Below are 17348 nucleotides of genomic sequence, written 5' to 3'. Positions count from 1 at the left end.
AATCCTTTTGGGAATAGTAGCACCTGGTGCAAAGTGAAACCTAGTGGCTTCTCATGTGACCATGCTTATGAGACCTCCTAGGCAGAAGTAGGTAGGTGTGCTCACTGAACACAAATTGTCCCAAAGAGCTGACATTTTGATTTCAGTTTCATTTCAGACTATGGTCTGATACAAATTGCTCCAATGTTTGTACAGTGGTACCTCTGGATGCGAACGGGATCCATTCTGGAGCCCCATTTGCATCCTGAGTAGAACGTAACATGCATCTGCGGGTTGCGTTTCACCGCTTCTGCGCATGCGTGTGACCTCTATTTGAGCATCTACGCATACGTGAGTGGCGAAACCCGGAAGTAACGCACTCCGTTACTCCCGGGTCACCGCGGAGCGCAACCAGAAAATGCTTAACCTGAAGCTACTTCAACCCGAGGTATGACTGTAGTTCTCAGGACACAACCCCTCATGGGTTGTGCTGACCCTTTAAGATTTTGAGATCTATTCCTGCATTTCAGGCAAGCAAGAGGAATCTTGAGTTTTAGCTTCTTGCTTGTATTTGTGGAACTGGATAAAAATGCTTTCATAAACCAGGCAGACACACAATATGCAGGCAGGTCCCTCCAGTCAAGTCTCTTTTCTGAGAAAGTTCTCCTTAGCACTGAACTATCCCATTCAATGCCCCATCTCCAGCTCCTTGTCCACCAAAGGAGGATGACAAATTCAGATGCTTAAAAACAGTATTTATGCTGTACTGGTTTCATTGCATTAAACCTTCCAGAATTCCTGACCTCTGTTCATTTGCCTAGCTGCAGGGGTGTTAATTGCACCGAGATGTATATAATTCCCTTTCTCCTTCCTGCATATCTATATTAGCAGGATACATATTGCTGGGGAGGGACGAGAGGAGAGAAAGGTTTTACTGGCTCTCTTCCAGAAATGAAAGTGGAAGCATTGCAAGAATAGAGACGTGCTGCAAAGATAGATTTGGGATATTGTTAATGTGACTGTGCCCCAAACTAGGGGCAAGGCTGAAAAAAAGGTTTTGAATTGTGTATAGTACAGTACATGAGCTCTTCTGGGATTTGTTAGATGTCCTACATTCCTATTTGGATTCAGAATCATGGTATTTCCAAGATTTCTCAAGATAACTATAAAAGAATAAGGAATGGCTGCCTAGACATTAATGTCCAACTACAGGAAAGAGACAGGTTCTCAAGCCACCTGATCGATCCTCTCTTGTTTTCTGGACCTTTCCAGTTCATTTCCGGTGTTGCATCATATATCAACTCAGGGCATGGACCTGCATGTGCTCTGCATGTAGAAGGTACCAGATTCAATCCCAGACATCTTCAGTTAAAAGGATCATTAAGCTAACAGATGTCAGGAAACATATCTAATGATACCCGAAAGTTACTGCTAGTCAGAGTAGTAAAAATGGGTTAGGTGGACAAATAATCTCACCTAGCAGGAGGCAACTTCCTATGTGACAGGTAGTATCAGAGAACTGCACCCACCAGGAGACGCAGTTTTAATCCAGGACAGCCAGTTGAATACAAAACTCTGTTTAAATATACATAATGAGACAAGAACTATGCAAGCTGGCAAAAGTTCTAGCCTGCATCATGTGATGCCATGCAGGCCTACTGTATTGCCATATTTTATGTTTTAAAATAATATTTGTCTGAACTTCTGACAGCAGTCAACTGCAGAGATTAATTGCGAAGGAAATGAGGCATGGTTGTGTCTCTTATCAGGTTCCAAGTCACACATGCTCTGCTGCTTATCTGGAGATAAGTTATTTAGAGCAGCACTAAGATAAGACAGGACAGGGCCAAAGATTCAACTTGTGCCAAAGACTAACACTTTATCCAAGGAAGCCTGCCTGGGGCCTGCTTTTACCATTTTTCGGCACAAAGCAAAGACTTTCCTTTCTCATTTCAGGATTCTTTACAACCTAAGGAAGGCTGGTTGAGCTGGTGCACGTTCCAAGGGCTATGATAACCATGAATCAGATGCAGGAAGCCATACTGTGGGACCCCTTGTAGTCAAGAGTACAAATGCTGAACAATGGTTTGTAGACTGAAAGGAATTGACTCCCCACTCAGTGGGCTCTGGGTGAAGTCCCCACAGAAAAGAAGGAGGTGCATGCGTTAGATGAAGGACTGTTTCATTTTTCAGCCAGTCATCAAATCATTATGGGCCACGAAGTCTTCAAAGGTCAGTAGAGAAATGCAGTGCCCCATGAACAAAAAAGCAGCAAGGAGGAAAATTCACCTTCAAGAAAGGCAAACTCCATCCTGTACCCAAACAACTTTTTGTTCTCCAAGTCCTGGTCAGATCAGACTTGCACCATTGCACATGTGTCACCTCTGCTTAGATGCCACTTAACATCAAAGCACAGTGGCTCAGGCTTCACCTTGTGATGGGAGCACGGAGTGAACTGAAACTAGGTCATTGTAAAAAGGGCTGACAGCATTTTCTGCTTGCTTTACAGCCTAGAACAACAGAAACCCTGAGAAAAGGGCAGCCTCTTTTGCTCACAGATGCTGAAGTGCAGCTCAGTATATAAGGATAGTTGGCTAATGGGGCTGAATCCCTCAGTGGCACAATTTTGAGATATTTCAGATTTGCACGTCTTTCAAAAAATGGAAAACATTTAAGCAGCATGCTAACCCTGTTGCAACAAACCCAAGGGCAGTGTTTCTCAAACCTGGGTCTCCAGCTGCTGTTGGATTACAACTCCCATCATTCCTAGCTAGCAGGACCAGTGGTCAGGGATGATGGGAGTTGTAGTCCAACAACAGCTGGAGACCCAAGTTTGAGAAACACTGTAGAAGTCTTGGGGCACCCGAGAGATTAAATAATTAGCAGCATGAGCTTTTGTAGGCAAACCTGCCTCATCAGATGTATGTTCTGGCCAGCACTGGCAGAGGAAGGCGGGTGCGGTGCGCACCGGGTGCCAGCCGTGAGGCCAAGTGACATCGTCGTGCCACACACATACCCATTCTCACTGTGCAGGCGGTGCCCCCCGGACGCTCGCTGTGCGGGCAGCGGACCACTAGGGAAGATGCTGCCGTGGGCGGCTAGCGGCACCCCTCCAGACGCTACGGGTGCCAGGGCAGGTAGCTCCACCTCTGCTGGCCAGCAACCGCCTGTGCCACAATAACATTGTTAAGTCTTTAGAGTGTCACAAGGCAATCAATTGCTTTTGTTTAAGGAGCAATCTTTGAATGCCCTCTCACAGCCTGCAAAGTTTCTCTTAATCCTCAGATCTGAGCATTCCCATATTTCGGCGAATGGAACTTATTTCTATTTGACCTAGATCTTAGAGCAGGGGTCAGCAACCTTTTTCAGCCGTAGGCCAGTCCACCGTCCCTCAGACCATGTGGGGGGCTGGACTATATTTTTTTTGCGGGGGGTGAATTCCTATGTCCCACAAATAACCCAGAGATGCATTTAAAATAAAAGGACACATTCTACTCATGTAAAAATACGCTGATTCCCGGACGATCTGCAGGCCGGAATGAGAAGGCGATTGAGCCCCATCCGGCCCACGGGCCTTAGGTTGCCTACACCTGTCTTAGAGAGTCTCCTGAATTCTTCCTGTTAACTGTTGAGTCCCGGTTCTAGCAAAATCTATTATTATCTGGATCATTAAGTCTGAATGGAGCTCTACATTGACAGACCTGGGCCTGATAGTCGTTCTTCCATTTTTAGATGCTGCTGTTTACATTAACACACAAGCAGCCCAGGAGACAAATGCTGTATCTAGGACAACAATTCATAGCCAGACTATCATGGGACCAGGGTGATCTCTGCTACTAGTCTTGAGTTAGCCAGTTTTGTTAACTGAACCACTTCTCCAGTATTTGTATTTTCTGGTCCAGCTATAATTGCTTGGCTAGTAGGTTTTTAAAAACATAATTCAGCCACACTGAAATAATCTTCAACAAATCCAGCAAACAATTTTAGAGCTAGAAAACACCTTATTGATGTTCATGACAAAGCCTAAAAACTTGAAGGCATTTAGAAAACGCTGATAGATTGAAACAGATTGTTTTTACCTTACACAGTTGTTCAAAGGAACAACTACAGAGCTGCAAGCATCCATATGAAGCCAGACCTTAAAAATGAGACTTTGGAGCAGGGGTGGGGAATGGTAGCCCCAGGGCATGGGTAGGCAAACTAAGGCCTGGGGGCCGGATCCGGCCCAATCGCCTTCTAAATCTGGCCCGCGGATGGTCCGGGAATGAGCATGTTTTTACATGAGTAGAATGTGTGCTTTTATTTAAAATGCATCTCTGGGTTATAGGAATTCATTCATTATTATTATTTTTCAAAATACAGTCTGGCCCCCCACAAGGTCTGAGGGACAGTGGACCAGCCCCTTACTGAAAAAGTTTGCTGGTCCCTGCCTCAGCTGGCCTCTAGCTGGCCCTTGGGGGACTCCCAAAAGAACACAAAAACAGCCTGCTGGATCATCTGCCTATCTAGTCCAGCATCCTATTCATAACAGCAGTCAACCAGGTACCTATGGGAAGCAAAACATCACTCGTCCCTCCTAAGGTTTCCAGCCACTGGTATGTAACTGGTACTTTACTTTCTCAATGCTCCTTATAAGGATCTTGTAGAAATGAAGCCATTCTTTGAATATTATTTTTAAGAGCACGAGAACAGAATGCCCACTGGGAATGATGGACCTTGGGCTAGCTAATTAGGGAGCAATTGTTAAGTATGGGAAGCCAGCATATATTATGCTTTCTTAAATTAAACTGGCATAAAGTACGCCAGATCCAAACTCCGTTCAGGAGGACTTCTGCTGTTGGCTGAGCTGGACAAAGCCTGGCAGACAAAAAGCCAGCCTGTAAAATTGGGTGACACCACCTTTCTGTTAGCTTAACTTACACCATGTTTCCAGGTCACATGACTATGCTGAACTGGCTTAGGATCCAAGCTAAGTCCCCCTGCTGGGTCCCAAGTGAGTCAGGATGTGACATCGGCCAGCTGAGTCAGTGCTGGGTACTTTCACTGGTGTAACAAAGTTGAGCCGGATCTCTGCTGGATCCTAACACCACACATCCTGGTAGATCTAGCCTTAGTATTGTGCCCTTTCTCATAATTAAAGACATACAGTAGTACCTTGGTTCTCAAACATCTTGGTTCTCAAATGTCTTGGTACTCAAACAACTTGGAACCCAACAATGTAAACCCGGAAGTAAGTGTTCCGGTTTATGAACTTTTTTCGGAATCCGAACATGCTCCGCTTTGAGTATTACGCTTCCGATTTGAGTGTTACACTTCCATTTTGAGTGCCACACTTCTGTTTTGGGTGTTATGCTGAGGTCTGTCTGTTTTTGCTATTTATTTTGTTGTTTTGTTTTTGCGGCTTTTTTGTTATGTTTTTTTCACTGTGTAGAACCCAGTTCAGCTACTGATTTATTGACTGTGTGACTGCAAGTACATTGTTTATTGCTTTCATTTTATGGATCAATGGTCTCGTTAGATAGTAAAATTCATGTTAAATTGCTGTTTTAGGGGTTGTTTTTAAAAGTCTGGAACAAATTAATCCATTTTGCATTACTTTCCATGGGAAAGCATGCCTTGGTTGTGGAATGCTTTTGTTTTGGAACGGATTTCTGGAACGGATTAAGTTTGAGAACAAAGGTACCACTGTATATTATATAACCAGAGAACTAGTATCTTTCTACCTGACACCACAAAGTACATGTGAATCTCAGCTGTACTGTGAGAATGCTGTTAATGTAAGACCAAATTTGTTGTTAATGTAGGAGCAAAGAAAAACTGGAGAACATATTCTAGCCAATGATGGTTTTACAACTGCATTAGGAGTAGATTTAAAGAATGCCAAATTTAAGTCTCAAGTGTGAGAATAACCCTGTCCATTCTCTGGCAAGCTTTCCTAATCACGGTGGCTGATGACTAGGCCCACCAGAACACAAAGGACCTAAAGCTGTATATGAGAATAGCAGACTTATATGATGCTTATTATCTTGGTCCATTCCAGAAGTAGAAAATACCTAATGATATTAATAAGCATCAAGTTGAAAATAAATAATTTCAACATTCACCACTGATCTTTGGAACTCACCGTATCATGATAGATAAATGGCCAAGACATTCAGATGTCTTTCCTCAAAAGCAATATTCCTTTTTCAGGAAAGCTGCACTTTCCCCTGGCACTCAAATACCAATATTTTGACACTGGGAAAATACACTTCCTTATCATAATTTAAATTAGAAAAGAAATTACTAAGCAGGGATGTGTTAGAAGGATATAAAACTTTACAGTGTGGAAGAGGATTTTTTTAAAAAAAACTCCTTTACTGATAATACTAGAACCCTGTCTCACCCAATTAAATTCATTAGTTGTACGCTCCAGACAGAAAAGTACTGCTTCATGCAACAGAGGCCTAACTTATGGAATTCACTGCTGCAGGATGCCAAGTTGGCTACCGGCTTAGATGGCGTTAAAATTAAATTAGGACACATTTCCAAAGAACAAATCAATAGCTAAGTGGAATCTGCAGGTGTGAGTGCCACTGCTTACAAAGCCAAAAAAGCACTATCTATACACAGGAGGGAGAAAACAGCAGACCTGGGGAAACCAGGGGTTTGCAGAAGTACAAAAAATCTCTTTTAAAATGAACTCTAAGAAGAAAACCCAAAACAGTTGAATGAGAACTGAGTGTGCTCAGCAGCAACAAAATGCTGAATGACTGGGGGAGGGGGGAATATAATGGATGGGAGCACCCCATGATGCAATATTTTGTTGCAGACCCAACCTGCTTAGGAGAGCAAACAGGTATGAACTTCAGGACTGGCCCAAGACATTTTGGCATGTGATGCGGCCCACAAAATGGCACCTCCTCCACCATAGGAGGATGGAAGGGGCCCTCTCTGAATCACCCAGGTGGGTGCAGAACCCAAGAGACCCCAGAAGACAGCCCACACTATTTCCTATCAAGGGGTCCTATCAAGAGGCTGCTGTAGAGGTGGCACTGGGAGGCAGAACTGTCCAGGAGGTGGCAGATCCAGCCTCCAAGGATCATGCAGCAGCAGCGAGCAACACATTCATTGGAGGCAACTGCCTCACCTTGCCTCAAGCGTGGGCTGGCCCTGATGAGCCTTCTGCGAGAGTACAACTCATAACAACATAAGAGACTTGATACATCAAATCAAAGACCCATCTAGTCCAACATCTTTTTCAACAATGAGAAGACCAAAGTTTAACTATGCACATTGCCTCACCCAAATCTTCCAATGTTCAGCTTCATTGGATGACTCATGCTCTAGCATTATGAGGTAGGAAATAAAAATTCTCTGCCGCTTTCTATACACCATGCATAATTTTATACACCTCTATCATTTTTTCCTAAATGAGTAAAGGAAAACATAACCTTCCCTCATAGGGGAATTGCTCCAGCCTCTTGATCATCTGGTTGTCCTATTCTGAGCCTTTTCTAGCAGGTTACATATTTTTATTACAATATCAACAGTTTTACATTTGAGTTCTTCAAAAACCCTCAGGCGGATGTCATCTGGACCTGGTGATTTATTTATTCTTTCTAAATTTGTCAATGATGTCTCAAACTTCATCTCTTATCCCCAGTTCCCCAGAATCACCTCCTGAGAAAGTTATTTCATGCGCAATAACCTGCCCTGAATCTTCAGCTGTGTTAATGGATTCAAAGAATTAATTCAGCTTGAAATGTTCTTTTATTCTTATAGCACACCTGTGACTACGTCATTCAAAGGTCCAACCGCATCCCTGTCCAGTTTCCTGTTTCTAATTTTGTTATTGTTGGTCTTTATATTTTCTACAATGTGCCCCTGGAATTTATTCATTCATATGTAATATATAACCTGTTTGCCTGCTTGCATTTCTTTTGCCAAAGTTCATTGGTCAAGCTCATTACTGCCTCCAGCAACTGAAATCCTCTCCTGATTCACATGATGGAGTTGGGTGTCAATCACATACTGATGACTCTATAGTCCAGATCCCTGGAAGGCTTCTCCCAGTGGCTTCATATGGAGCCCTGCAGATCCCTACAGCCCCAAAGCAAAGGGGCCAAGCAGAAGCCTCCTAATGCTACTCTCTGGTTGCAATTCTGCAAGTAGCACTGGAACAGCCATAAAACGATGCCCGCAGCTTCTAAACTGCAGAACCCCTCCAGGATGATATTGTGGTAGTCAATGATATTGAAAGCTGCTGAAAGATAAAGGAAGATCAACAGGGCTGCATTCCTGATTTACATTTTGCAACAGGGCTGCAAAATGACTTACGTTTTCCCAATGTAAGTCATCAATTAGGGTGGTCCAAGCGATTTCAGTGCCAAAGCCAGGCTAGAAGCTTGATTGAAGTAGGTCTAGAAAATCATAGAATAGAATCATAGAATCGTAGAGTTGGAATAGACCACAAGGGCCATCGAGTCCAACCCCCTGCCAAGCAGGAAACACCATCAGAGCACTCCTGACATATGGTTGTCAAACCTCTGCTTGAAGACCTCCAAAGAAGGAGACTCCACCACACTCCTTGGCAGCAAATTCCACTGTCGAACAGCTCTTACTGTCAGGAAGTTCTTCCTAATGTTTAGGTGGAATCTTCTTTCTTGTAGTTTAGGCACATTTGAAGCTGGCCAGCCACCACCATCACTTTCATCACCTTGCCAAAGAAGGGGACATCAGTGACAGGGTAGTAGTTGTTCAAAACCTCTAGGTCCTGGGAGGGCGTCTTACGGGCCAGGTCACCTCCTTCAGGGCAGCGAGCATTACAGCCCCTCAGAGCAAGGTATTAACAACCTGCTGGACCATCCATCTTGTAAGACATGGCAAACAAGGCTCAAGAGGGCATGTGGTTGGCCAGACCCCTGCAAGTCCTGTCCACACCCTCATGCTGCAACAACTGAAACTGATCCCAGCCAACCCATCTCCAAAGTGCTCTGGGTGCTTCAGAATGACCTGCAGCAGTTGTGCCCTCAAGTTCAGAACAGATGCAAGCAGCTTTGCCTTCAAAGTGCTTTGCAAATCTTTTCATAGCAGGTTTCCGAGGGATCTGCCATTTTGCTCACTACTGGGCAGTGCTGAGCTACACAGTTAAGCACTTTGTGAAGTTCCATTGATTTTAACTGTGGAAATTAGAGCACACGCTGAACTGTCCCACAGAAGTCAATGGAGCTTCAAGGTGCTTAAATATGCTTGGATCATCTTTTTTAAAAATCTGGACTTTGCTGAATACAGGAACACTCAGGTAGCCTTTAAAAATAGAGGGAATTAAGAGGTGGGGTTACCTCAAGAGCTGTAATGCTATTTAATTCATTTATAAACGAGCAGAGGACAGAGCGAGCATCAAGGCAGTCACGTTTGCAGATAAACACAAAATTATTTGGGATGATGCAAATCCAAGCAGACTTCAAGTAGCCCCAAATAAATCTCTCCAAACTGGATGACTGGGCAGTAAGATGGCAAGTAAGATGCAGTGTGAGGAAGTACAAAGTGATGCACACTGTGGTAAAAGCAATGAGGGGATTTGAACAGATTATGCCTTTCCAAGAGGAGATGGGGCCATTCATGCCGAATAACTCATTGAAAAATAATATTCAACAGTATTTTTAAAAAAGACAAACTGTCAGTTCAGGCTAATTCAGAAAATGATGGATAATTCAAAGGTCAGTAGCACAAAATCTTTTAAAAAAAATCAGTGTGGCTACTACTTAAGACCTGGAGCTTCTTCACCTATGGGGAAAGGCTAAAATTAATTTAGGCTTTTTAACTGTCACACACACACCTTGTGGGGTGGGCAAGGCATGAGTGACCTTTATAAAGTTCTGAGAGGTGTGAAGAAAGGGATATACAGTATATGGGTTTTTTTCTTTTCCTTTCATGTAATACCAGAACTCAGGACAACACAATGGAATTGATCCGTTTCACAACAGATATAAATAAGGACTTCGTCAATCCAGAAATATATGACTGGCTACTTTTAGAGTTATGGCACCAGACTAGATGGACCTTTGGCTTCATCCAAGCAGGGCTGCTGTTTAGTTCTTGATGAAAGGTCTGAGGCTCAGCCCGGTGAAGACATTATGGCAATTTGTGACCTTTCCCTCCTCATTTTGTTTCTCTAAATTGTGTTCAAGATGGTCTCTTTCCTATACAGATCTAGATGCCTCCCCCTCTATATTTTTTAAGTGACACACACGGATTGGCTACCCTGTGGGGCAGGGGATGTTGCTCTGCCAGTACTGGATCTGAACTAGAATGCAAAAGCATCCTCTTTTTTTTTTCATTTGGAAAGCTATACGTAAGTCAAAGTTTATGACCACTTGTAAAAAGCTGTCCTTAAATACTTGTCTTTGGAAACCTCAAAGTAATAAATAAGAAATATGAAATCCCTATGCTGTTACATACTTCATCCACTAGCATCATTACTGCCAGATGCATGATTTTAATTTGAAGGAAGCTTGCTTACCTCTTGCTGTTTACAGCAAGAGAGGGGGTGGTTTATACATGAAGAATCCTGTCCCAAGGACAACATTATAATTTTTCTGGCGCCTTCTAGCTCTAACATTTCAATAAAACAGACACACAAAAGTTATGCACAAAACAGGATGTGTAAGTAACACAGAAAACCTGACCTTCACAGTGTCCAAAACATCTCGTAAAACAGTTACATCAGAGTTCATTTCCCTCCATTATGAGCCCCTGATCAAACATTTCCTCGCAAGCAGTTCATATCAAAAGACACTATGAAATCTTGCAACATGAAGAATTTATCACAGATTTTGGCTTCCCTTCCAGGTCAGAAAGCATTTCACTCTGCAATGCATACCAATCAGGAAATGGATCTAATTATTAGAAACCAGCTGATGTAATTATTAGAAACCAGCTCATAACAGCAATGAAACCCAGCCCCAGAAATCCTTAAAAAAGCCAAAAACCAATACGAAGCCAGATACAAATAATTGTATTAACAAATATGGAGGAACTGTCCAATTACCTAGCTGCACCAAACACCTTCAAGAGCAGGGTTGTAGATGCCAAGGAGGCATCATAACCAGTCTATGTAATCATAGACAGGTGGTTCAAGGTTTCCCCAACTGCCTTTTCAGTTGTTGCTCATACCTTATAGGCATGGTATTTCACCTCACAATTCAAACCCAAAATGGTCTCGCAGATACCTAAACCCTCTCATCAGCCAGCTACAAATCTTCCCCAAACCTTCTGTGATGGGTGGTTCTGATACAGTGGGAGAATGGCAGTTTTGTAGGTGTCCATATTTAAGACAACATTTTTCTCTAAGGAGATTTGCGTAGGAAGGAAGTATTGATCTTTCAGGAGCAGGGAAGCTTTATGTGGAACAGCGTGAGGGAAATTTGTGCAAATGGAAGGTCGGGAACAGCGTGAGAAGCTTTAGTTGGGGTTGTGTGTATATTGTGGGGAGTGCGTGTGTGTCATGCTGTGGGAAGGAGACAGTGCCAGAGGGAGATGGTGCAATCTGTAGCTTACCGAGGTAGGAATCTGTGCAGATCCAATTATCAATCATATTCAGGGAAGTGGAAAGAGGAAGCCAGCAGGCTTTTCCCCAGGAGGAAAAAAAACACCTTGTCCTCCTTTCTGCGTGAGCGGCTGGTGTTCCAAAGGCAGCTTGCCTCCCTTTCCCCCTTCCAAGAGTCATGCGCTAGCCATAGGCAGGTACCCCACCTGTTCCAGAAGAAGGAGCAGCGGGAGGGTGACACACTATTGGCACCCACCTGCTGGTCCATGACTTGCCATGTCACAGTCTTGAGGAGCAAAAAATAAAGCGCCCCCCCCCCCAAATCTCTGTCCGCTGCCTCTTTATGGATGGGCACGAAGTGGGGTAATTGGGGAAGGATCTCCCATTTTCTCTATTATCTTCCTCACCTACTCAACACCCGCTCCACACACCCAATTCACCTTCTGTGCTGGGGATAGGAAGGATCTGTTTACCCAGATCCTTAGGATGTAGTAGCTGGCGGATACATCTGAGGATGACGAGAGCCTCGCTCTTTAGCAACCACCCCACACAGAAGGGGAGGGAAAAGGGCCATCGGGGCCGGGGGGGGGGACCGTGTTGAGGGGCCCTTGAACTGAAACGCAGGCGGTGGGCAAGGGGTGGTGGGGTGGCAGGGTAGGGTAGAGCAGTGCCTATTGCCCCCCAGCCTCCCCTGGCGGCGAAGCATCTCCCATTGCAAAGGGCGGTCGAGATGGGGGCGGGGGGAGCTCCGGTACCTGAAATTGGGGGGCGAGGCGAGGTGCAGCCCCAAGAACGGGGAGGATCCGGTCGGGGACGTGGCTCCTTTCTCTCTCTCCGCCATTCTCCCTCTCCATGCAGGCGGGAGGCGAGGGGGAGGGGGATGCCGAGGCTGGCAGGCAGGCAGGCAGGCACGGCGGAGGGAGGGCTCAGCGGGGCAACCAGACAGCGATTATTTACCGGCGAGGAGGGCGACGGCGGCGGGTGGGTGGCGGGGAAGGGGGTGAGCGAGGTGCGGAAGGATCAGCAGGAGGAAGCTGGCGGGGGTAGAAGCGCGTGAGCGCGAAGAGGCGCTGCCGCTGATGCTCCTCCGAGCCCAAGCAGATTCCCACCTCTGTGGCGGCGGCAGCTGCAAGGCAGATGTCGTCGCCACCCCACCCCACGGCTGGATGCAGCAGGCCGGCCAAGCCCACCCACCACCACCCGCTTCCCGCCTCCTCTTGCCAGGGGGAGCTGCAGCAGCAGCAGCAGGTGAAGCGAGCCGCCCCCACCAGGCACAGGCGGGCGGCCTGCGCGGCGGCAGAGCCAAAAGGCGCCTGAGGAAAAGCAAGCGGCGCAAAGGCGGGCCTCGGGCCTCCGGGGTGGGGTTTGCAGGGAGGGGAAGCCGGAGGAGGAGCTCTCCGGGAGTGGCTGGGAAGCAGGTGGGAGCGGGAGCGGAGTCGCCCGAGCCAAAGAGGCGGTTGCGCGCTGCGCGTAGAAGAAGCCGCGCCTGGAGATCTGTACCTGAAGCTGCTCTAGATTTGTGCGTGCATATTCGTGTACGCGTGCTTTATGTGTGCAGAGAGAATCCCCCCTTGACTGCGTGGTGTTTTCTTTGTAGTAAAGGGCGGCCTGTAAGTTTCGCTCGGAAATCCCGTAAGTACAGCGCCACCAGCGCACGTACGTTCATTGCAGAGACCAGTCTCTGCCCCCACAGAGCTTACAGTCTAAATTCGGACAGGGCAGGAGGGCGACAGACGTGCGGAAACGCGAACAATCAGGCAGGAATGTGAGGAAATCAACTGGCATTTAGGTCTCATTTGAGGAGGCAGGCAGCCCTTCCAGACGATCTCCTATTGGTGCTCATGACAGAATGGAGTGGGTGGTTATACACTATCGCAATTTCAATACTATTTACACCTGCAATGCAAAAAGATTGGGGGCAGACATACTGCTTCACTTCTCATCAGTGCACATCCCATAACTTTCCATACCACAAATGTTTTGCTGGGTGTTGTTGGTTTTTTTTGTCCCACTTTTGTTGCCATTTAGCCACTTCCAGGTGGTAATAATGCAGTAACATTGGGGAAGCATCACGGAACAGCTAATAAAGTAGAATGGGATGTGGATGGTCCTGTATAAATCCACCTCTAATGTGCTATTATTGTATCCACAAAAAAATTACAGAATACACCTGCAGCAAAAGCCCATCAGTCTGGAGGTGCCCACAGTAATTAGGTCAGTTTTCACTGAAAAGGGGCATGTATTTGTTGCAATGAAGAGCATTTAGAAATGTCAGTGGATCAACAATGCAGCTATTGGATTACTGACCAGGGTCCCCTTTAGAGCTCTTATAACTCCCATTTTAAAACAGCTGCACTGGTTGACATTTCATTTCCAGGTTCAATTCAAGGTGCTCATGTTAGTGTTTGAAGCCCCAAATGACTTAGGCCCCAAATAGTTGGAAGACTGATGAACATGGCTGTCTTTCTTAAGATCTGCAGAGGTCCATTTTGAGGTCCAAACAGGTGCATTTAGCAACTTAATTGTATAGCTTTCACTACATGCTGGCAATGTTGGACAGTTAAGGTGTTTTTTGTGGGACCCTTCTCTTTCATTGAATTAATATTGTTAGGAGTTTGGACAGGGAGTAGGCTATAGGCCAAGACTGTTCTAATCCCTGGATCCAGCAAGTGTTAAAATATAAGCAAGGATTCAAATTCATGATGAGGCGATAGCCTAGACCAGAGCTTTCAAAACTTTTCATGTTGGTGACACACTTTTTAGACTGGCATCATTGCGCGACACAGTAATTGTGTTTTACTAGCAAACCAGAGGTTAAACGTACTCCTTTCCAGCCCTGGGAGGAGCACAGGCAGCATTCACACAACACACCTACACATTGCAGCCGACACACTAATGTGTTGCAACACAGTTTGGAAAGCTCTGGCCTAGACCATTAAATGGTGTGGCTTTGTGCTAGATGGCAAATGAGGGGGCCCCTCCCTCAAGCGGCTGGTAGTTAGATATTCAAAGGCAAGAGTTGAAAGTTATGTGACCTGGAAGCTAGACATTGGAAGAAAAGCTGCAATCTGGGAACCAGAGAGAGAGAGCCGTGATTGATTTCTGTTTGAATTCAATGCTGGGATAAGCAATGACTGTTTGGAGTGTTAATGCTGTGAATCCCTCTGTTGTAAATTCAGGTTGTATATATGTGTAAATAAACCATATATCATAAATACACCACAGTCTCTGCTGCACTTCATTGTGAAAGAAATACGAACCCTGGGTATGTGCCTGGAACTCCTAGAATCTCACAACGCTTGCCTCTGGCAAGCAATTATTATTATTATTACAGTGGTACCTTGGGTTACATACACTTTAGGTTACATACGCTTCAGGATACAGACTCCACTAACCCAGAAATAGTACCTCGGGTTAAGAACTTTGCTTCAGAATGATATCTATCTATCTATCTATCTATCTATCTACTATCCCCTTTTCCCTGGCAGGACCTCAGGGCAACTTACAGATAAAAGAACCACTAAAAACATAGGGAAAAATCATTTAAAAACCAATTAAACATTGAATCGAAACTATATGTATATATAGAATCTATTAAAACCATGCTAATAATGACGAAACAGAACAGCACAGCACCAGCTCTTCCACTAAAAGCAGTCAGTTCCCAAAAGACTTGGAACAAGAAAGTCTTCACTTGCCAAAAGAAGGAATATGAGAACTCCAGTCCAGCTTCTCTAGGGATTTCCATAGTCTGGGAGCAGCCACCAAGAAGGCCCTCTCCCATAGCACTACCGAGTGTACCGGTGAGGGTGGTAGGACCGAAGTCAATCCCTTCAGATATCTAGCAAGAGCAACCTGTCCTCTCCAGGCAACCTTGTGGGCAGAGAGGAAAAAGGAGAGAGAAGGGTGACCCAACCCACCAATGACTTTGGTCCACTAGTAAGCAACACCCCACCCTTTACTCCTGATGGAATGTGGACCTTGACAGCACAGATATTGTCCTACCACCGCCAGTTTATATAATAACAAGTGTAGGTTGTGAAGTATTTTGCATCCCCATACTTGCTTCATACTCACTCTGTAAGTTGGCCAATAGTTCTAGCTGTGAAGGACTCTTTGGCAATTTTAATAGCTGCCCAGAAGGGAGAAAACAAGCAAATTTATCTTCTTCGATGAATATAAGGTTCAGTATAATTCTCCCCATCCGTCTGCTTTCTCCTCTAAATACTCATTCTGTTATTTTATCTAAGCCATTTATACACCACTTAAATATTAATATTTCTAAGTAGTGTACATTAAAACAATTGACAGAAAATTGGGGGGGAATCATAAAACTAACCACTCTTTTGAAAGGCCTGCTAGAACAGCAAAGTCATGGCCATGTGCCTGAAGTTCATCAAGGAAGGGACTTGCCTAATTTCAGCTGAAACTTCCACAGCCATTCTGATTTTCTGCTCTACATGCAGAAAATATATGCATTTATTTGATTTCAGCTAGTGTTTTTGCTTTCCCTTCAGCATTGATTTATCAATATCCTCTGCTCAACTTATCTTACAGATGATTAAAAAGTACCCTGGTCTTCTTCTGTAAGAACTATTTATCCAAGGAGTTTCTCAAGACTGTTTATTTGAACCCTGATGGATTTTTGAAAAAACAGGCTAAACCCTTAAAAACAACCCATCCAAAAACCCTTTCATCTGCCACGCAGCAGCTGTGTTGCATATAACTAATCAATTTGCTACTTCAGAATGACCTAGAAGAGATAGTAGTTGTGCAAGTTCAGTAGCGTTGCCTTATTTGCAATACTCGGTACCTATTCATTTGCAGTCAATTCCAGAAAGATTAAATATCACTGCTGATATAACTGTTACCCCATGGTAAGGGACTAATTAACAGCAGCAAGTGTTATTGTTTTCTTTCTACCCACAGCTGAGCAGCCAGTTAACACTGCGGCACAATTTTTTGATGCTCACAGGTTGCTACTTGTTGCTTCTGTATCCCCAGCACAAGCACGTCATCCTTTGAAAATACAATTTGCAGCCTCCGAGGTAAGTGACAAAAATCCAATGTCTTGGATAGAACTGAATAGCTCCCAGAATTTATTATAAGGATTAATATTAACAGCAGTCAGTATGCAGGCTGTGGGCAACTAAGGAAGTGATCTGCATGTTTGAATGAATTTAAGGGGCATTCATTATTTCCATGTTTGAATTTCAACCTCTTTCAGCATACTGGGGAAAATATTATTAGAGCATGCAACAAAATCCATAAATAACATGGAGAAGAAATTGATTTTTTAACTTAAAGTCTGCTTAAATAATTTGTGATTACTGTTGAGAAATCTGAAAACAGTAAATATTGGAGAAGAGAACTGGGCTGAGACTACAGGGCCTGGACAGGAACTGAACTGTATATAGTACAACATAGAGCTCTGTTTGATTCAGTTTAATTAAGAACCAACCTCTGCAGATTTTCAATCTTCTTGCACTACAGGAGCTGCACAAGTGTAAATGAAAGCTGATTCTTGTACCTCAGGGCTACAGCACACGTCCATTTTGTAGTAGTTTACTCAAACCACCACAATCCTTCTCTGTCCCTGAATCCACTTCCTGTGTGTTATATTTTAGGTTGTAAACACCTTGGGCAGATTTGTTCACTTGTATTTGGTAAAGCACCGTTGGCACTTTTAATAACTGATCTATGTTACTAGCATGGTTTTTCTGTTATTGACCTTTGCCTCATGGAAGGCAAACCGCTTTTGTCTTAAGCCTTCCAAAACTATTTCCCCTGCATTTTTATTTAAAAGCAAAATCTGAACTTTTTTGGAGAATGCATCAGG

At 44.5% G+C, this 17348-nt stretch overlaps 1 protein-coding gene across 3 annotated transcripts in view; it reads right to left on the bottom strand.

The window, feature by feature from the left end:
- MAPK8IP1 (mitogen-activated protein kinase 8 interacting protein 1) overlaps positions 1–13122 on the bottom strand; it is a 60393-nt gene extending 47271 nt beyond the window's left edge. Inside the window, exon 1 of one of the 3 annotated variants that reach the window (XM_083455691.1) lies at positions 13010–13122. Coding sequence is in view for 2 of the 3 variants with exons in the window: in XM_083455689.1 (XP_083311815.1) it covers positions 12265–12350 (86 nt within the window). In the remaining variant the exon portion in view is untranslated. Of the gene's footprint in view, positions 1–11136; positions 11163–12264; positions 12875–13009 lie in introns of those variants that run through there. The other 2 variants (XM_083455689.1, XM_083455688.1) reach the window with 2 other exon arrangements.
- Between the last annotated feature and the right edge of the window lie 4226 nt (positions 13123–17348).

The sequence above is a fragment of the Podarcis tiliguerta genome, assembly GCF_965153285.1.
Source record: "Podarcis tiliguerta genome assembly, chromosome: 1".
In the NCBI taxonomy this organism is placed as follows: Eukaryota; Metazoa; Chordata; class Lepidosauria; order Squamata; family Lacertidae; genus Podarcis; species Podarcis tiliguerta.
This window is presented reverse-complemented; position numbering and strand designations above follow the sequence as displayed.